Source organism: Aquarana catesbeiana, linkage group LG09 (assembly GCF_042186555.1).
Source record: "Aquarana catesbeiana isolate 2022-GZ linkage group LG09, ASM4218655v1, whole genome shotgun sequence".
NCBI lineage: Eukaryota > Metazoa > Chordata > Amphibia > Anura > Ranidae > Aquarana > Aquarana catesbeiana.
Window position 1 is genome coordinate 314,028,462 of NC_133332.1, and position 27,946 is coordinate 314,056,407.

Sequence of the window (27,946 nt, forward strand, 5' to 3'; positions counted from 1 at the left end):
AGGCTATAGTTCTGGTTTCCACCACCTGATGCTGGCTACTGGAAGGCTATTTAGGTGTGTTGGGACCTGGTTTACCTGCTGGTGGTACTGTGGTTCCCAGAACAGAAGGTTGTAGATCTGGTGTCCACCACTTGATGCTGGCTACTGGGAGGCTATTTAGGTGTGTCAGGACCTGGATTACCTGCTGGTGGCACTGGGGTTTCCAGAGTAGAAGGCTGTAGTTCTGGTGTCCACCACTTGATGCTGGCTACTGGGGGATATTTAGTCCCTCCTTTACTATTACCTCTAGCTTCAGTGTTTTGCCTGCTATCCAGATCCTACTTGCTGATTTATCCTGAGCCTGATTCTGGCCTCATCCTGCTTTTGCCTTGCACCTTTATTCTGTGCCCTGCTGCTTTGCATTTGCTCCCCTTGTTTCCTATCCCAGACCTGATTCCCCTTCTTGACTGTTCCTTGCTTCCCAGGCTTTACCCTGTTGATCCATGCTCCCATTTTTTGTATTTATTGTATTTTAGTTACTTGTTAGATAGGTTTTCAGTCACTTGGTTGCTAGTTAGGTATTTTGTCACTTAGTTTTCATTGGTGCCTTTGTGCATTTGTCCAAATTATTTGGTGGAGGGGGGATTATGGTGTGGGGTTGTTTTTTAGGGGTTGGACTTGGCCCCTTAGATAAAGTGAAGGGAACTCTTAAGGTGTCAGCATACCAAGACATTTTGGACAATTTCATGCTCCCAACTTTGTGGGAACAGTTTGGGGATGGCCCCTTCCTGTTCCAACATAACTGCGCACCAGTACACAAAGCAAGGTCCATAAAGACATGGATGAGCGAGTTTGGAGCGGAGGAACTTGACTGGCCTGCACAGAGTCCTCACCTCAACCCAATGGAACACCTTTGGGATGAATTAGAGCGGAGACTGCGAGCCAGGCCTTCTCGTCCAAAATCAGTGCCTGACCACACATATGTGCTTCTGGAAGAATGGTCAAAAATTCCCATAGACACACTTTTCTAAACCTTGTGGACAGCCTTCCCAGAAGAGTTGAAGCTGTTATAGCTGCAAAGGGTAGGCCAACTCAATATTTAACCTTGCAGACGAAGACTGCCATTAAAGTTGATGTGCGTGTAAAGGCAGGCGTCCCAAAACTTTTGGCAATATAGTGTATTATAACTGCAATGCAGTCAAGATGGATAAAGAATAATACATATGGACTTCTGTTTTATTTTTTTAACATTACATTTGCTGCAGCAAGGGTAAAAATACCCTTGTGCTAGCAGCATGTTTAAGAGTCAGACCTCTGCTTTACACAGAGTGCAGCAGTCTGGGTCTGCAGTGGTCTGGCACGCCCCCCTTGCCCAGTGTTCCTATCAACAGCAATGCTCAGGGAATGTGAATGCTGCTGATTGGAGCACGGGGCAGGGGGCATGTCAGACTGCTGGAGAACTTGCGCTCCGTGCTGAGAAGAGGTATGGCTCTCGATTGTGCTGCTAGCACCAGGTATTTTAACCCTTACTGCACCAAATAGTAGTGTTAAAAAAAATCAAAAATAAGCTAATATAGAATGGTTTATGTAGGCCTTAGAACAGAACAAGGTAAAAACTGGCAAAGTGTGAAATCCTTGCTCTGTATCAGTGGCGTAGCATGGGGTGGCCACAGGGGTGGTTGCCCCGTGTGCAAAATTCTTAGGGGTGCAAAACGAGTAAGGAATCAGGGGGAGAAGAGGCAGGAGACTCCCTCCTCCTCTATCTCCTAAGGCTGCATGGATGGGTCCAGCTGGGTGGTTCCAGGTCAGAGTCATCAGAGTTGAGGAGAAGGAGCGGTAAGCTCCCACTGAGAGTGATGTAGTGAAATACTTGCCTTGCCCTGGGCACTGGCAACTCATGCTATGCTACTGCACTCTATACAGTATATATATATATATATATATATATATATATATATATATACACATAATTTGGGACGATAGACCTTTTTTGGGTTTAATTTTCTGGCGGGCAGAGGGCACAGGTGTCCCGTCTATATGAAAGTCTGACAGCTGCTGTGGCTGGGACGGTGAACTTAGCTGTGCGAACATTTAGGACAGTAGATGCTCAGGGAGGAATGCCTGGAAAGCAGGCTTGCGAAAGTGGCCAAAAGATTACTTTCCCCTTTAAAAAAAATGGAGCCTAGTGCTCTCCTCATCATAAGTCTTTGTTTAGACAGAACGGTGAAATGTGTGAATTCAAGCACCTTCAAAGGTCAAGCTGTTTGTCTGGCTTTAGGCATGATAGATGGCTTTTACTGAATGTATGCATTATGCAGATGACATCTCCTAGTTTTTTTTCCGCGGCCTTCATTTCAGGGCATAGGTACTCTGTCTACTTGATCGACTTCGATCCCTGAAAGGTTAGCCAGCCAGTCAGTAGAAGGGTCTCTTCTACTAATAGTATTATTTCGATGGTTAAGGTTTTTTATCATTCTTAAGTTGAAATTGAAGGGTCTCAGTTTTTGTCGCGCCTTTTCAATTATTTATATATATCTTCATTTGTTGGGGATGTGGTATCATATTTAGGTTGAAGGAACTCCACTCTATTTTTGACTTTTCTGTTTTCCCTATGAAATTGTTCTAATTTCAGTCTTGTTGACTAGGGACATAAAGTCAATTGGCTCATTTGTGATTGGTAAAGCCTTTATGTAACCTGTTAGGTCATAGGTGATCTAAAACATTGGAATATGACAAATCTGTGATGAGTTGGCAGGTTTCAAGGGATAGGAGTAGCGTCCAGGGCCGATCCTACCCAGGGTGCGAAGGGTGCTTTGCACCCAGGCGCCTGCAGAGGTGGGGGCGCCGAAGAGCCAGACTTCTCCCCTCCCTCCTTCTCTCCTTGTGAGTGTCCGTCCAGAACTCCAGTGTGAGCATAGGGCAGCCCGTCCAGCCTGGCAGTGCTCGGGGGAGGGGCGCTCCTCTTCCTGACACGAGGGTTCTAGTCAGTGGCTACTGATGTGGGGGAATAAATTCCTCACACTGGGATCCCGCACTGTCTCTACCAACTCCAGTTGGAATGCCTCCCCCTCCCATTTCTGTCTCGGGCTGCACGGAGAGAGAACTGAGGTGGGTCAGTGTGCTGTGTGTAGGAATGGCATCCCCTGCACACCTTTAGATGGCATCCCCTGCCCCTGCTAGGAGATGTTTTATGGTATGATAGATTACATAGGATACACAGCCCTTGTCCCTTCCTGCACCTCAGTAGTTCAATTACAGATGTGATGTTTAATGAGATGTACTAAGAGGCCTTTCACACTGACAGTGCGGGGGCGTTGGCGGTAATGCGCTGCTACTTTTAGTGGCGCTTTACCGTCGCTTTAGAGGTACATTTAACCCCCACTAAAGGGTTCAAAGGCGCAACTGTGGAGGCGCTTTGCAGGCACTGCCCATTGATTTCAATGGACAAGGGTGCTTTGTGGCTGCAGAGATCGGGAAATGTCTCACTGCTTGTGATTAGCGCAGCGCATTGCCGACTTCCTGGCGGGCTCGGCAGCTTGCGAACACACCGGAGCTCATCCTTAGTCTGCAGTCTCTGACCATCTCCTGTACTATGTCTGTAGTCTCTGACCAGCTCCTGCACCATGTCTGCAGTCTCTGACCATCTCCTGTACTATGTCTGTAGTCTCTGACCAGCTCCTGTACTATGTCTGCAGTCTCTGACCATCTCCTGTACTATGTCTGTAGTATCTGACCAGCTCATGTACTATGTCTGTAGTATCTGACCATCTCCTGTACCATGTCTGTAGTATCTGACCATCTCCTGTACCATGTCTGTAGTCTCTGACCATCTCCTGTACTATGTCTGTTGTATCTGACCATCTCCTGTACCATGTCTGTAGTCTCTGACCATCTCCTGTACTATGTCTGTAGTATCTGACCATCTCCTGTACCATGTCTGTAGTCTCTGACCATCTCCTGTACTATGTCTGTAGTCTCTGACCAGCTCCTGTACTATGTCTGCAGTCTCTGACCCTCTCCTGTACCATGTCTGCAGTCTCTGATCATCTCCTGTACTATGTCTGCAGTCTCTGACCATCTCTTGTACTATGTCTGCAGTCTCTGATCATCTAGTGTACTATGTCTTCAGGCTCTGACCATCTCCTGTACTATGTCTGCAGTCTCTGACCATCTCCTGTACTATGTCTGTAGTCTCTGACCAGCTCCTGTACTATGTCTGCAGTCTCTGACCCTCTCCTGTACCATGTCTGCAGTCTCTGATCATCTCCTGTACTATGTCTGCAGTCTCTGACCATCTCTTGTACTATGTCTGCAGTCTCTGATCATCTCCTGTACTATGTCTGCAAGCTCTGACCATCTCCTGTACTATGTCTGCAGTCTCTGACCATCTCCTGTACCATGTCTGCAGTCTCTGACCATCTCCTGTACCATGTCTGCAGTCTCTGACCATCTCCTGTACCATGTCTGAAGTCTCTGACCATCTCCTGTACCATGTCTGAAGTCTCTGACCATCTCCTGTTCCATGTCTGCAGTCTCTGACCATCTCCTGTACTATGTCTGCAGTCTCTGATCATCTCCTGTACTATGTCTGCAGTCTCTGATCATCTCCTGTACCATGTTTGTAGTATTTCTGGGGGCTCTTTCTAACAGACTCTCTAACAGAAGCGCTCTCTGTCTCCATCAGAGAGGCCCCCCTCCAGGTCCCAATAAAGTACTCTTGCTTCTCTTCATGTATTTTGTTTATTGTACCTGTAAGGATCCCAGGGTAATGAAGACTTCGTGGTGGAGCATCTCTGTGGTTGAGTCGTTGCCATAGAAATATTTGTAAAGGGGAGGAGTTACTAAAATGACCACGCCCATGTGTGGGCACCAGAAATATTTCTGCACCCAGGCGCCTGTGACCCTAGGATCGGCCCTGGTAGCGTCTGAAGGTTGCCCATAGGGCAGTCCAGCCACTGAAGGTGTGAATCTGTAAAGAGTTTGTAGGTTTCAAAGAATGGTGTCAGGAGCGTATGCACTCCTGCTCCATCATAGCTGCTGGTTCCAGCATCCTGGTTTTGGCTATGGTGTTCTCCTTGTCCGTCCACCGGCAAGGTGATTGATTGTGACCAGACTCTGGGTGGAGACCAAACCTGATTTAAGTCAGCCAAACCTCCAGTCTCATGCTTGTTATATTGCATTTGTAACATGTTCTCCAAGCTCATATCATAGAAAGAAAAAATGCGTTAATTTAAATCATATTTGAGCAGTAACCCTCCTGTAATATATACACAGTGCATAAACACATTAGTAAATAAGACTGCGCTAACGACAAATAATTAAATAGTGCTAATGAAAATAATAATAATATTAATAAAAATACTTCCCTACTGTGCGAGAACCAAAATCAATAAATAAGTGAAAAAAAATATGGTGAAAAATATAGTCCAAATTAAAAGGAATGTCCTTCCAAATTCATAAAGTGTCCTTCCAAAGTGTTAGTATCCACCACCACCAAATATACACCGCAAGGGATGCTTGCTTACCAGCTGATGGGGACCTCCTATTACGGAAGGTCACAAACACTTGTGGCTTATACCCAGCCAGGGCCTTTATCCAGTGAAGGGATATCCAAATGGCATCTCTCACCAAGCCTATATTCCAAGGACCAGGGCACGGCTGAACTCAGATAAAGGAGACAGGGTCCAGGGCACTCCACACAACTTGAAATAATGAGTTCCCCTCTCAGAGTACATTCATAATTCCCCAAAAAGATATAAACTTGCCATAGTGTAAAATCTCAATTTGAATAAAAAAACAAAAGGTAATGTCTCTCTATCCACTCTTGGGTTTATACTGGTAGATCGTTAAAGTCCCTTCCCTCTTTTGATGCTGGCAAAATCTGAGGGTTAGGGTAGTCCAGCACCTGAAGGAAGAAGTGAATAGTTGGTAGGTTACAGAAATGGTAGAGGTGTCTGAGGGTTACCTATAAGAGAGTCCAGCCACTGAAGGAAAAGGAAGTGACTAGGTTGTAGGTTTCAAAGGATGGTAAAAGAATCTGAGGTTTAGGGTAGTCCAGAACCTGAAGGAAGAAGTGAATGGTTGGTAGGTTTCAAGATATGGTAGAGGTGGCTGAGGGTTACCTATAGGGGAGTCCAGTCACCAAAAGAAGAGAAAGCGAAGAGTTTGTAGGTTTTAAAGCATGGTAGAAAAATCAGAGGGTTAGGATAGTCCAGCACCTGAAGGAAGAAGTGAATAGCTGGTATGTTTCAAGAAATGCTAGTGGTGTTTGAGGGTTATCTACAGTATTGGGGAGTCCAGAAACAGAAGGAAAAGGAAGTGAAGAATTTACAGGTTTCAAAGGATGGTAGATGAATCTGAGGTTTAGGGTAGTCCAGCACCTGAAGGAGGAAGTGACTAGCTGGTAGGTTTCAAGAAATGGTAGAGGCGTCTGAGGGTTACTATAGAATATCCCAGCCACTGAAATAAGAGTAAGTGAATACCTGGTAAGCTTCAAAGGATAATAGAGGCATCTGATGGTTACCTTAGGAAAACCAAGCCACTAAAGAAAAACAAAGTAAATAGCTGGTAGGTTTCAAGAAATGTTGTAGGCATTCGAGAGCTACTATAAAAGAGTCCAGTCACTGAAAGTAGAGGAAATTAATAGTTGGTAGATTTTGTGGGAGGGTAGAGGCATCTGAGGATTACCTATAGGAGAGTCCATCCTCTGAAGAAAGAGGGCCTTAAAGACCGAAATTTCTCCTGACACCATCATGGTGCTACCATAGTGTGTGTGGCACATACCACTTCACATTCAAAAAAGGCTCTGATGTCTTTCTTGTCCTGCTGCTCTCTCTGTAAAGCTTTTAAGTCGTCTGTTAGATCATTTGTGATCTAAAACATTGGAATATGTGAATAAATCTGTGAATAGTTGGAAGGTCCCTAAGGATGGTAGAATACTCTGAGAGTTACCTATAGAGGAGTCCAGCCACTAAAGAAAAAGAAAGTGAATAGCTGGTAGGTTTCAGGGGATAGTAGAGGCAGCTGAAGGTTACCTATATGGTAGTTCAGTAACTGAAAGAAAGATGTGAATAGTTAGTAGGTTTCAAAGGATGAAAGTGGAATCTGAGGGTAACCTATAGGGTAGTCCAGCCACTAAAGGTAGAGGAAGTGAATTGGTTGATTTCAAAGTACGGTAGAGGCATCTGAGGGTTACCTATAAGAGAATCCAGCCATTGAAAGAAGAGGGACTTTAACAACAATGTTTCTCCTGGCCCCATCTTGGAGCTAACGTCGTGTGTGGCACATTACTCCATTAAATTTAAAAAAGTCTCCAATGTCTTCTCTCTTGTCCTGTTGCTCTCTCTGTAAAGGCTTTAAGTAGACTGTTAGGTCATAGGTGATCTAAAACATTGGAACGTAACAAATCTGGAAATAGGTGGTCGGTTTCAAAGGATGGTAGAAGCGTCTGAGGGTCACCTATAGGAGAGATCAGTCACTGAAGAAAGAGGGAGTAAATAGCTTGTAGATTTCAAGGGATGGTAGAGGCATCTGAGGGTTACCTATAGGGTAGTCCAGCCACTGAAGAAAGAGAAAGTGAATAGCTCATGTATTTCAAGGGATGGTAGAGGCATCTGAGGTTTACCTATAGGGTAGTCCAGCCACTAAAGGAGAAGGAAGTGAATAGTTGGCAGGTTTCAAGGGATGGTAGAGGCATCCGAGGGTTACCTATAGTAGAGTCCAGCCACTGAAGGAAAATTAAGTGAATAGTCGGTAGGTTTTTAAGAAATGGTAGCAACATCTGAGGGTTACCTAATGGGTAGTCCAGCCACTAAAGGAAAAGGAAGTGAATAGTTGGTAGGTTTTAAGGAATGGTAGAGACTTCCAAGGGTTACCTAATGGGTAGTCCAGCCACTAAAGGAGGATGAAGTGAATAGTTGGTAGGTTTCAAAGGATGGTAGAGACGTGTGAAGATTACCTATAGGTGAGTCCGCCCACCTAAGAAAAAGGAAGTGAATATTTGGTAGGTTTTAATGAATGTTAGAGACATCTGAGGGTTACCTAATGGGTAGTCCAGCCACTGAAAGAAGAGGAAGTAAATAGTTGGTAGGTTTCAAGGGATGGTAGAGGCATCTGAGGGTTACCTAATAGTGAGTCCAGCCACTGAAAAAAGAAGGCCCTGAAGATCATTGTTTCTCCTACCACCATCTCTGAACTATTGTCGCATGTAGAGCATTACCCCTTTATATTAAAAAAAGTCTCCATTGTTTTCTCACTTGTACTGATGCTTTCTCTGAAGTTTACTGAGGCACATTTTGCCAAGCCACCCCCACTAATTAATGTATTATTTATGTTCTCAATATAAATACCACCCCTTAGATTTGTTTCCTTCAAGGTTAAGTTTTAGCAGTAAGCTTAATTGTTAAGGGTTAATATTCAGGGTTAGATGAGTCTAAGTCTTTCATTAGCTGCATTGATTTATGTCTTTTATATCTTTAATTTGGTGCTATAAAGAAGGCTCATTGTGTTGCCATAGCTTAGCAGAGGAGTCCCATGATTTATCTTTTTACGATTTATATTTTAAAAAAATACCCAAAAATCAGTCTGTTTTTACTTATCAGCAATCAGTAACTCACCACGACTAGTAGGGTGTAGGTCCTCTGACTTGTCCTGAAAATCTTTGGGGAGGGGGGAACACATGTGGCCATTTGGTCAGGTTTTCCCTCTCTCATGACTAGTACGGTGTAGGTTCTCGGACTTGCCCTGAAAGTCTTGGAGGGTGGGGAAGATACACGTGGCCTTTTGGTCAGGGGCTCCTTTCCCCATGACTAGTAGAGTGCAGGACTTCTGACTTGCCCTGAAAGTCTTTGAGGGTGGGGGAGACACATGTGGCCTTTTGGTCAGGTTCTCCCTCTCCCATGACAGTAGGGTGTAGGTCCTCGGACTTGCCCTGAAAGTCTTGGAGGGTGGGAGAGACAAATGTGGCCTTTTGGTCAGGTTCTCCCTTTCCCATGACATTAGGGTGTAGGCCCTTGGACTTGCCCTGAAAGTCTTGGAGGGTGGGAGAGACAAATGCAGCCTTTTGGTCAGGTTCTCCCTCTCACACGACAGTAGGGTGTAGGTCCTTGGACTTTCCCTGAAAGTCTGGAGGGTGGGAGAGACAAATGCGGCCTTTTGCTCAGGTTCTCCCTCTCCCATGACAGTGGGGTTTAGGCCCCTGGACTTGCCCTGAAAGTCTTGGAGGGTGGGAGAGACAAATGTGGCCCTTTGGTCAGGTTCTTCCCCTCCCATGGCAAGTAGGGTGTAGGTCCTTGGACTTGCCCTGAAAGTCTTGGAGGGTGGGGTAAGCACACGTGGCCATTTGGTCAGGTTCTTCCCCCTCCCATGAGCCCTACCTAGTACTTGAGTAGTCCTTTCTGTGGCAAGCCTCCCGAAGAAAGGGGTTTGCCCGGTTTCGGTTGGGTGGACAATGAGTGCCCCAGTACCTGTCAGGATCCTTGCATCCTGGGGGTTCAGGGCCAGGGTCCTTTTTCTTCTAGGGAGGACCATGTGTACACCATGTGCACTTTTTTATGTGTCTTGTGTTTAGTTTTGTGTGTGATAAGCGTAGAAAAAAAATCAGCAATCACATATTGCATGCTACAGCTGTTACTTTGAAAATAATTTTTAAAAAAATGAGTTTTTGTTTTGCAGCATTATATACAATTTAGCCACTCACCTCTTTTTTGTAAATGCCTTTTGTCCTCTCTCTCCTGGGTTGCTTGCTTTTTACAGTCCATCTTAGGTCTTCTTTCCGTACACCTCGGCGTATCTTCCTCATCGCAGTCATAATCATCCAGAATCGGGGTCTCCCGGATGGACATCCTCAGCACAGAGCTGTGAGGCTGCAATTTGGATGAGCGAAAGTCTCTTGACGGTGGACCCAGCAACACGGAGGGGATGTAATGGATCTCGTGGGTGGCTTCTGTGCTGGCACTCTTTTGTGGTATCCGTCTTCGCTTGTGCCAGCGCCGCTGAGCAAATAGTGCAACTGAGAAAATGAGCAGCAGTAAAAGCAGCGCGATCAGTCCACCCTGCGGAGAGAGGAACAGTACTGTTCATTCAAGAGGCATGGCATTTTTTTTCTTTTTTTTTTTTTTGAGACGTAAAGACACATCAAATATTCCAATAAAGAATGGACTTCAGAGAAAGAAGAATAGGACTCATTTTTTACAAAGCAGAAAAAAAGAATTGTTATTTCTACTGAGAACTGAAGGACGCTTCCTCTCCTTAGACGAAGAGAGCTAATTATGTAGAACAGTAGACTGGACTGAGCAAAGCGGCAAACATTAAATAGGTACTTCAGTCAAAGAAAAAGCACCTATGGCAGCTTTTGTAACGGCTGATTACCTAATCCCGCATTTACTTAGTAAATGCAGCAATTTAAAAAAAAGTTACTCTTACGTATCTTTTCAGTTATTGCTATGAACACGTTGCCCAGTGGATTTTTGCAATAAGCCGCACTCCAATCAAGACTCCTCCAAATTTTTTATTTATTTTTTTTTCAATCATCAACAGTATAGCTACAATGTTTCACCATGAATGGCTTGGTCATTCCTTGTGACCAAACCATTCACAGTAAAATGCATTAAGGAGGTTTTTTGGGGGGGGGGGGGTTTGGGTGGAGACACCATGGTTGCAGCTATACCGTTGATGATTGAAGCAGAACTGCTCCTCTCCCCTATCCATTGGCAAACAAGGTGCCGACTCAAAAGAAGCCCATCCAACCTCAACCATAGTACCTCCACCCACAAAACCTTTACCTTCTTAACGTGTTTCACCCTGAATGGCTTGGTCATTACTTGTGACCAAACCATTCACAGTAAAATGCATTAAGGAGGTGTTTTTTTGTTTTTTTTTGGGTGGAGACACCATGGTTGCAGCTATACCTTTGATGATTGAAGCAGACCTGCTCCTCTCCCCTATCCATTGACAAACAGGGTGCCGACTCAAAAGAAGCCCATCCAACCTCACCATTATAAAGAATAGATGAATGAGAGCCACACTCCGATCTCCACACTTCCAAATACTTTTATTCAATCAACAGTATAGCTGCAACCATAGTATCTCCACCCACAAAACCTTTACCTTCTTAACAAGTTTCACCCTGAATGGCTTGGTCATTCCTTGTGACCAAGCTATTCGAGGTGAAATGCATTAAGGAGGTGGTGTTTTTTTTTTTGGGGGGGGTGATTCTCGCTCACCATTGCAAGGAATTGATGGTTGAGAGCCACACTCCGATCTCCACTCTTCCAAATACTTTTATTCAATCATCAACAGTATAACTGCCTTAATGGTGTTTCCATCCAAAGCCCCACCACCTCCTTAATGTGTTTCACCACAAATGGCTTGGTTAGAAGGTGTGACAAAGCCATGGTGAAATGCATAAAGGAATTGTTTTTTTTTTTGGATGGATACAACATGGTTGCAGCTATACCGTTGATGATTGAAGCAGACCTGCTCCTCTCCCCTATCCATTGGCAAACAGGGTGCCGACTCAAAAGGAGCCCATCCAACCTCACCATTATAAGGAATAGATGAATGAGAGCCACACCCTGATCTCCACACTTCCAAATACTTTTATTCAATCAACAGTATAGCTGCAACCATAGTACCTCCACCCACAAAACCTTTACCTTCTTAACGTGTTTCACCCTGAATGGCTTGGTCATTACTTGTGACCAAACCATTCACAGTAAAATGCATTAAGGAGGTGTTTTTTTGGGGTTTTTTTGGGTGGAGACACCATGGTTGCAGCTATACCGTTGATGATTGAAGCAGACCTGCTCCTCTCCCCTATCCATTGACAAACAGGGTGCCGACTCAAAAGAAGCCCATCCAACCTCACCATTATAAGGTATAGATGAATGAGAGCCACACTCCGATCTCCACACTTCCAAATACTTTTATTCAATCAACAGTATAGCTGCAACCATAGTATCTCCACCCACAAAACCTTTACCTTCTTAACAAGTTTCACCCTGAATGGCTTGGTCATTACTTGTGACCAACGTATTCGAGGTGAAATGCATTAAGGAGGTGGTGGTTTTTTTTTGGGGTGGTTCTCGCTCACCATTGTAAGGAATTGATGGTTGAGAGCCACACTCCGATCTCCACTCTTCCAAATACTTTTATTCAATCATCAACAGTATAACTGCCTTAATGGTGTCTCCATCCAAAGCCCCACCACCTCCTTAATGTGTTTCACCACAAATGGCTTTGTTAGAAGGTGTGACAAAGCCATGGTGAAATGCATAAAGGAATTGTTTTTTTGTTTTTTTCGGGTGGATACAACATGGTTGCAGCTATACCGTTGATGATTGAAGCAGACCTGCTCCTCTCCCCTATCCATTGGCAAACAAGGTGCCGACTCAAAAGAAGCCCATCCTCCCTCACCATTATAAGGAATAGATGAATGAGAGCCACACCCTGATCTCCACACTTCCAAATACTTTTATTCAATCAACAGTATAGCCTTGAATGGCTTGGTCATTCCTTGTGACCAAGCTATTCATGGTGAAATGCATTAAGGAGGTGGTGTTTTTTTTTTTTTGGGTGGTTCTCGCTCACCATTGTAAGGAATTGATGGTTGAGAGCCACACTCCGATCTCCACTCTTCCAAATACTTTTATTAAATCATCAACAGTATAACTGCCTTAATGGTATCTCCATCCAAAGCCCCACCACCTCCTTAATGTGTTTCACCACAAATGGTTTGGTTAGAAGGTGTGACAAAGCCATGGTGAAATGCATAAAGGAATGTTTTGTTTTTTTTTAGTTTTTTTGTGGTGGATAAAACATGGTTGCAGCTATACTGTTGATGATTGAAGCACCACTCCAGACCTGCTCCTCTCACCTATCCATGGACAAACGGGGTGCCGACTCAAAGAAGCCCATCCTCACTCACCACTGTAAGACATAGATGAATTAGAGCCACACTCTGATCTCCACTCTTCCAAAAAAATGTATTCAATCATCAACTGTATACACTGGTTGCAACCATAGCGTCACCCCACCACCTTCTTAACTTATTTCACCACAGATGGCACGAGCAAGCAATTCATGGTGAAATGCATTAGGGAAATGGTGTTTTTTTGGGTGGAGACACCTTGGTTGCAGCTATACTGTTGATGATTGAAGCAGTACCATTCCATACCTGCTCGTCTCACCTATCTATAGACAAACAGGGTTCCAGCTGAAAGAAGCTCGTCCTTGCTCATAATTGTAAGGAATAGATGAATGAAAGCCATACTCCAATCTCCATTCTTCCAAATAACTGTATTCAATTATAAACAGTATAGCTGCAACCAAGGAGTCTCCAGCCAAAACCCCACCGACCCCTTAACGTATTTCACCATAAATGGCTTAGTCACAAGGAATGATAGTAGGTCTTTTTTTTCTAGGGTGGAGATACCATGGTTGCAACTATACTAATAATGATTGAAGCAGAACTGCTCCAGACCTGCTCCTCTCCCCTATCTATGGACAAACAGGGTGCCGACTCAAAGAAGCCCACCTTCCCTCCCTCACCACTGTAAGGAATAGATGAATGAGAGCCACACTCCAATACTTTTATTCAATTAACAACAGTATAGCTGCAACCATAGTGTCTCCACCCAAAAAAACCTTCATCTTCTTAATGTGTTTTACCATGAATGGCCTAGTCATTTCTTGCCACTAAGCCATTTGTGGTGAAACACGTTAAGGAGGCAGCAAGGTTTTGGTTAGAGACACCATGATTGCAGTTAGGGCTGTTGGTGTTTGATTCAAATTATTAGGAACAGTGGAGATCGGAGTGTGGTTCTCATTCATCAATTTCTTACAATGGTGAGTGAGGATGGGCTTCTTTGAGAATGCACCCTGTTTGTCTATGGATAGGTAAGAGGAGCAGGTCTGGAGGAGTGCCATTTCAATCATCAACAGGATAGCTGCAACCATGGTGTCACCGCCTAAAAAAAAAAAAAAAAAAAAAGCCTCTTAACGCATTTCACCATGAATGGCTTGGTCATTCCTTGTGTAAGGAGGTTGTGTGGTTTTGGCTGGAGACGCCATGGTTGCAGCTATACTGTTGATGATTGAATACAATTTTGTGCAAAGAGTGGAGATTGGAATGTGGATTCTCATTCATCAATTCCTTACAATGGAGAGCGAGTACAGGCTTCTTTGAGCCACCACCCTGTATGTCGATGGATAGGTGAGAGGAGCAGGTCATGAGTAGGGCTGCTTCAATTTTCAACGTGATAGCTGCAACCATGGTGTCTCCACCCTAGAAAAAAAGGCCTACTTAACACGTTTCACAAGGAATGGCTTGGTCATTACTTGTGACCAAGTCATTCATAGTGAAACATGTTATGGAGGTGATGGGGTTTTGCAGTGCACAAAGCAAGGTCCATAAAGACATGGATGAGAAAGATTGGGGTGGAGAAACTTGACTGGCCTTCACAGATTCCTGACCTAAACTTCTCCAGAGCCTCTCCCATCCTCTGGAACTCTCTGCCCCAGTATGTCCGGTCAGCCCCTACCCTGTCCTCCTTTAGGCGATTCCTGAAAACTCACTTATTCAGGGAAGCCTATCTTACTTCCACCTTAGAACCGTACCCCAGCCTCCTCCACCAGATCATTCCCAGCAGCTATTACCTTTTGTACCACCTCCCCCCCCTTTAGATTGTAGGTTCCACGAGCACCTTCCTCCCCTCCCTTCTGTATAGAACCGTATTGTAATTGTACTGTCCCCCTCTACATTGTAAAGCACTGCGCAAACCATTGGCACTATATAAATCCTGTATAATAATAATAATAATAATACATTTGTATACCATTTATCCAGTAGTTGTTGCACCTCATTTAAAGTCTGAAGGGCTACTTTATGTGTTTTTAACCTCCCAAAACTAGTTAGCTACTTTTTGAATTGTCCCCCTGACTTTTATTGGAAAAATGTTGTATCTGGACCTCTAAGCAGTGGTGGGGCTGTACAATTTCAATTTTTTCTACATTACTCTACAAGCCAAGGAGGCCGTGGAGATTTTCTAGGGGTGTTGAAACTGCCTGCCAGGGAACCAGATCATTTACATCAACATTAATACTTTAAGATAGCAATACCAGTGAGGTAAATCTATGGATCCAGCGGATTTACTATTATTTCTGTGTATAAAGTACATCTGGAAAGTATTCACAGTGCTTCACTTTTTCCACATTTTTTTATGGTACAGCCTTATTCTGAAATTGATTGAATTCATTATTTTCCTCAAAATTCTACAAACAATCCCCCATAATGACAACGTGAAAGAAGTTTGTTTGAAATCTTTGCAAATTTATTAAAAATAAAAAACGAAAAAAAATCCCCATGTACATAAGTATTGACAGCCTTTGGCATGACACACAAAATTGAGCTCAGGTGTATCCTGTTTCCACTGACCATCCTTGAGATGTTTCTACCACTTGATTGGAGTCCACCTGTGGTAAATTCACTTGATTGGACATGATTTGGAAAGGCACACACCTGTCTATTTAAGGTTCCACAGGTAACAGTGCATGTCAGAGCACAAACCAAGCCATGAAGTCTAAGGAATTGTCTGTAGAGCTCTGGGATGAAATTGGATGGAGGCACAGATCTGGGGAAGGGTACAGAAAAATGTCTTCAGCATTGAAGGTCCCAATGAGCACAGTGGCCTCCATCATCCGTAAATGGAAGAAGTTTGCAACCACCAGGACTCGAGCGGGCTGCCCGGCCAAACTGAGCGATCGGGGGAGAAGGGCTTTAGTCAGGGAAGTTACCAAGAACCTGATGGTCACTCTGACAGAGCTCCAGTGTTTCTCTGTGGAGAGAGAAGAACCTTCCAGAAGAACAACCATCTCTGCAGCACTCCACCAATCAGGCCTGTATGGTAGAGTGGCCAGACGGAAGCCACTCCTCAGTAAAAGGCACATGACAGCCCACCAGGAGTTTGCCAAAAGACACCTGAAGGACTCTCAGATCATGAAAAACAAAATTCTCTGGTCTGATTAAATAAAGATTGAACTCTTTGGCCTGAATAGCAATCGTTATACCTGGAGGAAGCCAGGCACCGCTCATCACCTGGCCAATACCGTCCCTACAGTGAAGCATGGTGGTGACAGCATCATGCTGTGGGGATGTTTTCTGCCGCAGGAACTGGAACTAGTCAAGATCGAGGGAAAGACGAATGCAGCAATGTGCAGAGACATCCTTGATCAAAACCTGCTCCAGAGCGCTCTGGACCTCAGACTGGGGCAAAGGTTCATCTTCCAACAGAACACAGATACCAAAGGAGTGGCTATGGGACAACTCTCTCATACTGGTCACTGAAAGTTCAACATGGCACCTCATGGCAAACAACTCTCTGAGGATCTGAAAAAAAATAATTGTTGCTCTACATAAAGATGCCAAGACCCTGAAACTGAGCTGCAGAACGGTGGCAAAGACCATACAGCAGTTTAACAGGACAGGTTCCACTCAGAACAGGACTCGCCATGGATGACCAAAGAAGTTGAGGTCACGTGCTCAGCGTCATATCCAGAGGTTGTCTTTGGGAAAGAGACGTATGAGTGCTGCCAGCATTGCTGCAGAGGTTGAAGGGGTGGGGGGTCAGCCTGTCAGTGCTCAGACCATAAGCCGCACACTGCATCAAATTGGTCGTCCCAGAAGGAAGCCTCTTCTAAAGATGATGTACAAGAAGCCTGCTGAAGACAAGCAGACTAAGGACATGGATTACTGGAACCATGTCCTGTGGTCTGATGAGACCAAAAAAAACTTATTTGGCATTGCTGGAAAATAATGGAGGCCACACAAAATATTGACATTTTGGGCCCAATTTGGACATTTTCACTTAGGGGTGTACTGACTTTTGTTGCCAGCGGTTTAGGCATTAATGGCTGTGTGTTGAGTTATTTTGAGGGGACAGCAAATTTACACTGTTATACAAGCTGTACACTCACTACTTTACATTGTAGACAAGTGTCATTTCTTCAGTGTTGTCACATGAAAAGATAGAAGAAAAGATTTACAAAAATAGGAGGGGCGTACTCACTTTTGTGAGCTACTGTATATATATATATATATATATATATATATATATATATATATATATTTTAGCAGAGACGCTAGAGAATAAAATGGCGGTCGTTGCAATTTTTTATGTCACACGGTTTTTGCACAGCGTTTTTTCAAACGCAATTTTTGGGGAAAAAAAAAATTTTAATGAATTAAAAAAACAACAACAACACGTAATATATACACTATATTACCAAAAGTATTGGGACGCCTGCCTTTACACGCACATGAACTTTAATGGCATCCCAGTCTTATGCCCTGTACACACGGTCGGATTTTCCGATGGAAAATGTCCGATCGGAGCGCGTTGTCGGAAATTCCGACCGTGTGTGGGCTCCATCGGACATTTTCCATCGGATTTTCCGACACACAAAGTTTGAGAGCAGGCTATAAAATTTTCCGACAACAAAATCCGATCGCCTCAATTCCGACCGTGTGTGGCCTGTTCCGACGCACAAAGTGCCACGCATGCTCAGAAGAAATTCCGAGACGGGACAGCTCGTTCTGGTAAAATTAGCGTTCGCAATGGATACAGCACTTTCGTCACGCTGCAATGTAAAAAATGGTTTAATACAGCGCACTCTCTTCTTCTTTATAATGTGACAAGAATTAAGTAGTTTTGCTGCTCATATTCACACACACTTCTCACAAAGTTCTTTCTTTATTATTTATCGGGATTCCCTTAATATATTTTGATTTGTCACATCTGACAAAAATATTTTTGTGTTGTTTTTATTTTATTTTATTTTTTAAAGGCAGATTTTTTTTTTTTTGTATTTTTTCCAAGGCTGATCTCTGTTTTATTTTAAGTTTTACTCCAGACTATTTTTGTGTGTGTTTTGTGTGTCAAGTTACCACAACACTATTGATATCTTATATTATTTAATCTCAAAGAGATTGTTTGGTGTTGGTGTCCCTTGATAATTTCACATTGTACTTTAGAAATGTACCTGAATCCTCACAAACAAACTGTCCTTTTTGAAGGAAAACACACATAGGAGAGTATAATTGAAACCAAAAATCCTTTATTAAGGGCTCAGAACCAAACAAAGAGGGAGGCAACGCTGGAGAAACAGCAGAAATTGGCGAAGCTTTGGACCCCCAGGGCAGACATCCATTCTTGAACATCAAAATTGGTGGCCTGAGGAGTCCATATCTAAGGGAGTGCAGTCTGGTCGAGAAGTCCCAGAGATCCGGAAAAGCAGCAGATGACATCTGTGTCCCCAGGCTGTGGTACTACAAGAGGCTGCATCTTTTGCCAAACCAGACTGGATCCAGGGTCATCACTTTCTGGTCTTCTTTCCACACTTCCTTCCTGGCTGTGGCTCTGCTGTTGGAGATGTGGCAGGAGGAGGAGTAGGACCTGGAGGAGGAGGAGGAGGACTAGTAGGACCTGGATGGTGGCAGAACAGGTCTCTGGGATAATGATACCCAGATCCTGGGGGAGATGCCTGTTGAGAACTTGAGGTCCTGCAGGCTTCTCCCTGTCGCCAAGTACCGCAGGGTGGCGATGAGCCTCTGCTCCGGAGTGATGGCTTGCCTCGTGCAGGTATCCTGCCTGCTGATATAGGGGGTCAGCGAAGCCAACAAATGGTGAAATACGGGGTCCGTCATCCTGAGAAAGTTCCTGAAATCATCAGGATTATTCTCACGGATCTCACGGAGCAAAGGCATATGACAGAACTGGTCACGCTGGAGCAACCAATTCTTGGTCCATGAACTCCTCCCCACCCTGTTCATGGACTGGACTTGTGTCAAGGTCAGGACCCCAACACCAAGCCCCCGCACAGCATGAACTGTACGAGAAGTACACATGGCTAGAAAACGGTCGGCTGCTCAGAACGATGTAACAGAACGCACTGAAGAACAGCAAGGCTTGTGAAGAGCGACCTGAAAAAACAGTAACGAACGAACAAGAACACAATGACTAAGTCACGCGGAACTTGCTTGCACGCACTGAAGAGCAGATACAAACCCACAAGCACAAACTGAACGGCAGAAAACGATCTGAAAGCCACGAGTCTGAAAAAGCGCGAATCGTCTCTCACCGAACTTTTACTAACACGAGATTAGCAAAAGGAGCCCAAAGGGTGCCGCGCTTGGTTCCGAACCGGCCTTTTCTAGTCTCGTCGTACGTGGTTGACGTCACCGCCTTGTTGGCGATCGGAAATTCCGACAACTTTGTGCGACCGTGTGTACGCAAAACAAGTTTGAGCCAACATCCGTCTGAAAAAATCCTAGGATTTTGTTGTCGGAATGTCCGATCAATGTCCGACCGTGTGTACGGGGCATTAGTCCGTGGCGTTCAATATTGAGTAGAATTTTGATGAAAATAATGAATTGAATCCATTTTGGAATAAGGCTGTAACATAACATGCACTGTACATTAACATCAATACTTTAAGACAACAACACCAGTAAGGTAACCCCGTGGGTCCAGCGCTATTTATTTTTTTCTTTTTTTCTACTTTCCTCTTATTTTGCTGTATCAGTTGCACGCTGTAGTCTATGATTTATTGCTTTTTTTTTTTTTTTTACTAATCAAAAAAAGAATGAAATTATAATACGTGAATGGCGTGACAAATGTTAGGAATTTCATGAACTGTGTTGGTTCAATCCCCGAACATGTAATTTTTTTGTAATTCAGTAATACATCTCTAGAAAAGGATGTAATATAATAAAAAATATCACCAGCCCATGCTGATAAGGCCATCATCACAGTTGGCAGTTGCTCAGCTTCCAGTTGAAATTGGCCAAAGCCCAGGTGCTCATAAACCTAACATGATACGGGAGAACAGCTGTCCAAGAATGTAAGTGCATTACGCGGTCGGAGCCGGCCTTATTCGAGAAATCTAATTATCGGATCCGTAACGCTGGGTCAGTTTACATTTTTCATGGCCTTCTTTTCTCCAACAAATCAAACACGAGTATATTCCAAACGTCAAATTCAAATTGAACGAAACATAAAAAAGTGAAGTGCGGGCTGCAATTAAGAGAAGCTTAGGTCGGAACCACATGTGGATTGTTTTTCTTAACCCTTTCACGACTAAGCTTGGTGTTTACAAGTTAAAATTCGTATTTTTTTTTGCTAAAAAATTACTTAGAGACCCCAAACATTATATATATATATATATTTATATATATATATATATATATATATATATATATATATATATATATATATATATTTTTTTTTTTTTTTTTTAGCGCAGAATCTAGAGAATAAAATGGCGATTGTTGCAAGATTTTATATCACACGGTATTTGTACAGCGGTGTTTTAAACGCAACTTTTCTAGGAAAAGGGACACTTTCATGAATTAAAAAAAAAAAAAAAACAGTAAAGTTACCTCAATTTTTTTGTATAATGTGAAAGAAGATGTTACGCCGAGTAAATAGATACCAAACATGTCACGCTTTATGATTGCACACACTCGTGGAATGGCGACAAACTACGGTACCTAAAAATCTCAATAGGCGACGCTTTAATTTTTTTTTAAGGGTACCAGGTTAGAGTTACAGAGGAGGTCTAGCGCTAGAATTATTGCTCTGGCTCTGACGATCGTGGCAATACCTAACACGTGTGAATTAAACTACAATAAAACACAATATAATATAAATATATATTTATATATATATATATATATATATATATATATATATATATATATATATATATATATATATATATGCCGTATTTATCGGCGTATAACACGCGCCGCCATATAACACGCACCCCAATTTAAAAGGGAAGTTTCAGGAAAAAACGTTTTTTTCAAATAAACCACTTTGAAGCAAAATAATGGTCAGTGCCAATCAATACAGCCCGATTAGTGCCCATCTGCAGCCTCAATGCAGCCTGATCTGCGCCCATCCAATGCAGCCTGATGCCTATCTGCAGCCTCACCATCTCTCATGCAGTGCAGGAACTCAGGAGGGGGACGAGCGCCGCCGGAATCACCGAGCCGTCATCTTCTGTTTACAGTACTCGGCTCTCAGTCGGCAGTCACACACACACGTCCCGCCTCCGCCATCGCCATTGGACCAGCTCCTGAGATTGACAGAACACTGGTCCAATGGCTGGTGGCGGAGGCGGGACGTGTGTGTGATGTCAGAGCCGAGTAAAGAAGACACGACAGCTCGGTGATTCCGGCGGCGATCGTCCCCCTTCTTCTCCGAGGTATGCTATCGGCGTATAACACGGACTCCTGATTTTCCCCCTATTTTCAGGGGGAAAAAGTGTGTGTTATACGCTGATAAATACGATATATATATATATATATATATATATATATATAGTAACTCACAAAAGTGAGTACGCCCCTCCTATTTTTGTAAATCTTTTCTTCTATCTTTTCATGTGACAACACTGAAGAAATGACACTTGTCTACAATGTAAAGTAGTGAGTGTACAGCTTGTATAACAGTGTAAATTTGCTGTCCCCTCAAAATAACTCAACACACAGCCATTAATGTCTAAACCGCTGGCAACAAAAGTCAGTACACCCCTAAGTGAAAATGTCCAAATTGGGCCCAAAGTGTCAATATTTTGTGTGGCCACCATTATTTTCCAGCACTGCCTTAACCCTCTTGGGCATGGAGGTCACCAGAGCTTCACAGGTTGCCACTGGAGTCCTCTTCCACTCCTCCATGACGACATCACGGAGCAGGTGGATGTTGCGCTTCTCCACCTTCCGTTTGAGGATGCCCCACAGATGATCAATAGGGTTTAGGTCTGGAGACATGCTTGGTCAGTCCATCACCTTTACCCTCAGCTTCTTTAGCAAGGCCGTGGTCGTCTTGGAGGTGTGTTTGGGGTCATTATCATGTTGGAATACTGCCCTGCGGCCCAGTTTTCGAAGGGAGGGGATCATGCTCTGCTTCAGTATATCACAGTACATGTGGGCATTCATGGTCCCCTCAATGATCTGTAGCTCCCCAGTGCCGGCAGCACTCATGTAGCCCCAGACCATGACACTCCTACCACCATGCTTGACTGTAGACAAGACATACTTGTCTTTGTCCTCCTCACCTGGTTGCCCCCACACACGCTTGTCACCATCTGAACCAAATAAGTTTTTCTTGGTCTCATCAGACCACAGGACATGGTTCCAGTAATCCATGTCCTTAGTCTGCTTGTCTTCAGCAAACTGCGGGCTTTCTTGTGCATCATCATTACAAGAGGCTTCCTTCTGGGATAACAGCCATGCAGACCCATTTTATGCAGTGTGCGGCGTATGGTCTGAGCACTGACAGGCTGACCCCCCACCCCTTCAACATTTGCAACAATGCTGGCAGCACTCATACATCTATTTCCCAAAAACAACCTCTGGATATGACGCTGAGCACGTGACCTCAACTTCTTCGGTCGACCATGGCGAGGCCTGTTCTGAGTGGAACCTGTCCTGTTATACCGCTGTATGGTCTTGGCCACCGTGCTGCAGCTCAGTTTCCTGAGACCTTGTAACACTAACGAGTCACATGACACCGGGGAGGGAAAATGGCTAATTGGGCCCAATTTGGACATCTTCACTTAGGGGTGTACTCACTTTTGTTGCCAGCGGTTTAGACATTAATGGCTGTGTGTTGAGTTATTTTGAGGGGACAGCAAATTTACACTGTTATACAAGCTGTACACTCACTACTTTACATTGTAGCAAAGTGTTATTTCTTCAGTGTTGTCACATGAAAATATAGAAGAAAATATTTACAAAAATGTGAGGGGTGTACTCACTTTTGTAAGATACTGTAAAAGCATGATACAAGAGATGTTAACTTATTTTAGCTTTTGCAGTCTTCCTCATAGCATACTGTCATACATAGCATAGTATGCTATGAGGGAGGCCGCAAAAATCGAAACGCGTTAGCATCTTCTGTATCATGCTTTTATACATGTAGCCAATAAAGAGTTTTCTTTGTAAGAGCATTCCGAGTTGCCAGATTTAATCTTATTGATATTTGCAACCTTGGGAGTTAGACGAGCCCAGCCAGAGCACTGGACTACAGCTCCTGAATGTTAAATTTAGCGGTTGAGCCTGGATAAAACTTTTATATTTGTCAATACAGCAACACTACAATTCAATACAAGGGGGCTAGGAGGGCCCTGCTCCCAGGAGCTTACAATCTAATAGGGAGGGGCTGGTGGAACAAAAGGTAATAACTATGAGGGATGAACTGATGGGAGAAATAGAAGAATAAGTTGAAGGCAGCATAGGTAACCAGAAACATAAATGAACATGAGCTAATTAACTAGTCATTTAACCAGCCTAGGTGACTTAGTGGTTTGACCATTCAGGTCAGACTTGCCGTCTTCTAGCTCAGAAGACACAATACACATTACCATAAGTATAAACACAGAACTCCTTCAGACAATAGTAGACCTACTTACAATGAACACATTATGGCAGGGGCCCCAGACAGGTGGCTTCTGATGACATCAGCATCTGCTATGAGTCCCACACTGGCAGAGACCATCATGTCCTTTTTAATAATGTCATAACAGAGCATTTCCTAAATGCTTGTAGCTCCCTCAAATGCCAGGGCCCATAGTCGGTAGGCAAGAGGCTAGCATTCAGTCCCCTCCAAAGGCCTCTGTCCCGGGTGAGTCTATCACAGGCTTCCCTGAAAAGATGAGCTTTTAGGGATCGCCTAAAAGTGGACAGAGTTGGAGATAGACTGGCAAATTTGGGGGTAGGGAGTTCCAGCGATGCTCTGGAGAGGTCCTGGAGATGAGCATGGGAGGAGGAGACAAGGGAGCTAGAGAACAGGAGGTCTTGAGAGGAGCGGAGACGGCGGTTTGGGTGATATTTGGAGGCAAGATTGGTGATGTAGCTCGGGGCAGAGTTGTAAATGGCTTTGAATGTTATTGTTAATGTTTTGAATTTTATTCGTTGGGCAATTGGAAGTCAGTGGAGGGATTGGCAGAGATGGGTGGCACACACTGAACAGTTGGTAAGGTGGATGAGTCTGGCAAACAGCATTCGTGATAGACTGAAGATGAGATGGAGAGGTAAGCTTATGAGGAGGGAGTTGCAATAGACGAGCCACGAGATAACAAGGGAGTGAATAAGTTGTTTAGTCATTTCAACGGTTAAAAAGAGGTGTATTTTGGAGATGTCTACAAGATTTGGACAGTGATTGGATTTTGGGGCTGAAAGGACAGGTCAGAGCCCAGGATTACACCTAGCACCCTGCCATGAGGGGAGGGACTGATGGTTGTATTATTGATCTTGATGGAGAAGTCAGGGGTGGGGGCCAGGGCTGTCTTTTCGCATGGGCTCGCTGGGCAGTTGCCCGGGGGCCCCACTCGCCTGGGGGGCCCCACCTGCCCAGCGACCCCAGCCAGGAAGGGCCATCTTACTGAGCGGGCACCCCTGGGCATGGGCCGTGGGGCCCCATCAGAGCCGGACTAATAAGTGCAGCTGTCAGATTCACTCTCTGATGTCGGGGATGGGCAGGGCGATATTCACTTTCAGCCTCCTGACTCCGCCCCACAAACAGAGCGCCACCCTGCCCCTCCCTGACACCGCCTACCACACCAGCTCCTCCACATGACTCCAGCCACTAGAAACTGGCACCCTGCCCCTCCTCCTGACTCTGCCCACCACAGAGCGGCACCCGGGCCCTCCTCCTTACTCCGGCCACGAGAGAGCGGCGGTATTGCAGTGACATGAGGGGTCAGGGGAGATTGGTGCTCCGCTGCGGACTGAGGAGGGTGGATGTCGGGGTCCCGAGGAGGGCCAAGAGTAGTGTGGTGACCCCCGTGGTGCCGAGCCAGATCCTCACCCTGCAGACCATGAACTCCATATGCGGGCATTGGAATATGCGGTGAGGGAGCCCATCGTCACCAAGACTTGGGAGAACGATAGAGAGCTGCAGAGGTGAGTGGCTAAAACTGCCAGCATCATGGCCTGAGTGACAGGGGACTACAACTGCCAGCATGGCCTGACTGATAGGGGACTACAACTGTCAGCATGGCCTGAGTGACAGGGGACTACAACTGCCAGCATGGCCTGAGTGACAGGGGACTACAACTGCCAGCATGGCCTGACTAATAGGGGACTACAACTGCCAGCATGACCTGAGTGACAGGGGACTACAACTGCCAGCATGGCTTCGGTAACAGGGGACTACAACTGCCAGCATGGCCTGAGTGACAGGGGACTACAACTGCCACCATGTCCTGACTGATAGGGGACTACAACTGCCAGCATGGCCTGACTGACAGGGGACTACAACTGCCAGCATGGCCTGACTGATAGGGGACTACAACTGCCAGCATGGCCTGACTGATAGGGGACTACAACTGCCAGCATGGCCTGAGTGATAGGGGACTACAACTGCCAGCATGGTCTGACTGATAGGGGACTACAACTGCCAGCATGGCCTGAGTGAGAGGGGACTACAACTGCCAGCATGGTCTGAGTGACAGGGGACTACAACTGCCAACATGGCCTGACTGATAGGGGACTACAACTGCCAGCATGGCCTGACTGACAGGGGGCTACAACTTCCAGCATGGCCTGAGTGACAAGGAACTGGTGGCAAGTGACACTCTGAATCTGGTGACAGGGGACATGTGGCAAGTGACACGCTGTAAAGTAGAAATATTGTACTTTCATTCATGAGAGTAGGTGCGTAAATTGGGGCAAGCTTGTAGGGGCCCCATAGCATTACTTTGCCCAGGGGCCCATGATGCTATTAAGATGGCACTGGTGGGGGCAAGGGCCAGAGGAACTATTATGAGCTCAGTTTCGGAAAAATTGAGTTTGCAGAAGTGGTGCAACATCCAGGCCGATATGTCATGTAATAAGTCAATAACGCGAGAGGAGACGGAAGGGGTGAGGTGAGGAGTAGAGAAATTTGAGTGTTGTCAGCATGGCGAAGGTACTGGAAGCCGTGGGAGTTTATCAAGTGACCAAGGGAGGAGGTGTGCATGGAGAAGAGAAGGGGTACGAGGACAGAACCTTGGGGGACCCCCTACAGAAAGAGGGAGTGGAGGAGACAGTGTTATAGGTGAACTAAAGGAGTGCTCTGATAGGTAAGAGGAGAACTAGGAGAGAGCAGAGTCTTGAACGCCAAACGAGTGGAGATTTTTGAGGAAGAGGGGACAGTCAACAGTATCCATCATGGAGTCACCATCTCCAGTGGCATACGTCCAGTCTTTGACCATCTCCAGCAGCATGTCCGCAGTCTTTCCTATTTCTAATGCACTAAACTATTGGTCGCTCTAAATTAAATGTCAATCAAAATCCTCTGAAGGAACCTAAACACGATGAATTTGAAAGGAAATCACTATGAACATTTCTAATTAATTTAAAAGGTTCTTTTAGAACTCTTCAAATGCAAGCAATTGAGCAAAACGATTTACGGTCTCAAAAGCTGGCAGTCTTTCTGCACAACCCATGATCCACCACAAATCCATGTATAGCTCAACTTCAAGCAAACAGCTAAATACAAAGTTGGAATAAATATATGGAAGGTATTTTACCTGCCAACGCGTTTTTATTTCTGACTGCCCAGTCCTGTGATTTAGGTCCCATTTACCCTTGTGTTCATATGGGGGAACCCCAGTGGGAGTTCCCAGTGATTAGCTGTGATAGGCAGCGCCATCGCAAGCAAAGCCAGGCTGACAGCTCCCACAGCTAATTGCTGTCACTGGCATGTAATCGCTCATGGAGCCTGCAAGTGATTGGCCCTGGATGTAGACAAGTCCCAAGAAGACACGACCAAAGAATTTATATTCTATTTATTCCTCTTTATAGTGACCATGGCTATGGCTGAATGCATGGAGAATCATCAGCGTGCCCTCATGAACATGTACAGACAATCAGAAGGGAGACCTCATGAACATGTGAAGAGAATCCAAAGGACGCCCTCATGAACACGTGAAGAGATTTCGAAGGGTGTCCTCATGAACACGTGAAGAGAATCAGAAGGGCGTCCTCGTGAACATGCAAAGAGAATCAGAAGGGCACCCTCATGAACATGCAAAGAGAATCAGAAGGGTGTCCTCGTGAACACGTGAAGAGAATCAGAAGGGTGTCCTCGTGAACATGCAAAGAGAATCAGAAGGGCACCCTCATGAACATGCAAAGAGAATCAGAAGGGTGTCCTCTTGAACATGCAAAGAGAATCAGAAGGGTGTCCTCGTGAACATGCAAAGAGAATCAGAAGGGCACCCTCATGAACATGCAAAGAGAATCAGAAGGGTGTCCTTGTGAACATGCAAAGAGAATCAGAAGGGTGTCCTCATGAACATGAAAAGAGAATCAGAATGGCATCCTCATGAAGATGTGAAGAGTATCAGAAGGGCGCCCTCATGAATATGTGAAGAGAATCAGAGAGGTACCCTCATGAACATGCAAAGAGAATCAGAAGGATGTCTTCATGAACATGCAAAGAGAATCAGAAGGGCGCCCTCATGAACATGCAAAGAGAATCAGAAGAGTGTCTTCATGAACATGTTAAGAGAATTAGGAGGGCACCCTCATGAACATGCAAGGGAATCAGAAGGATGCCTCAAGAACATGCAAAGAGAATCAGAAGGGCGCCCTCATGAACATGCGAAGATAATCAGATGGGAGCCCTCATGAACATGTGAAGAGAATCAGAAGGGAGTCTTCATGATCATGCAAAGAGAATCAGAAGGGCGCCCTCATGAACATGCAAAGAGAATCAGAAGGGTGTCCTAGTGAACATGCAAAGAGAATCAGAATGGCATCCTCATGAAGATGTGAAGAGAATTAGAAGGGTGCCCTCATGAATATGCAAAGAGAATCAGAAGGATGTCTTCATGAACATGCAAAGAGAATCAGAAGAGTGTCTTCATGAACATGTTAAGAGAATTAGGAGGGCACCCTCATGAACATGCAAGGGAATCA

At 44.8% G+C, this 27,946-nt stretch overlaps 1 protein-coding gene across 2 annotated transcripts in view; it reads right to left on the bottom strand.

Annotated features, from left to right (window-relative positions):
* Positions 1-27,946, bottom strand: part of ASTN2 (astrotactin 2) — a 384,099-nt gene that overhangs the window by 255,400 nt on the left and 100,753 nt on the right. For both annotated transcript variants that reach the window (XM_073600690.1, XM_073600689.1), the window contains exon 3: positions 9,677-10,031. In XM_073600690.1, coding sequence (XP_073456791.1) covers positions 9,677-10,031 — 355 coding nt within the window. The remainder of the gene's footprint in view (positions 1-9,676; positions 10,032-27,946) is intronic.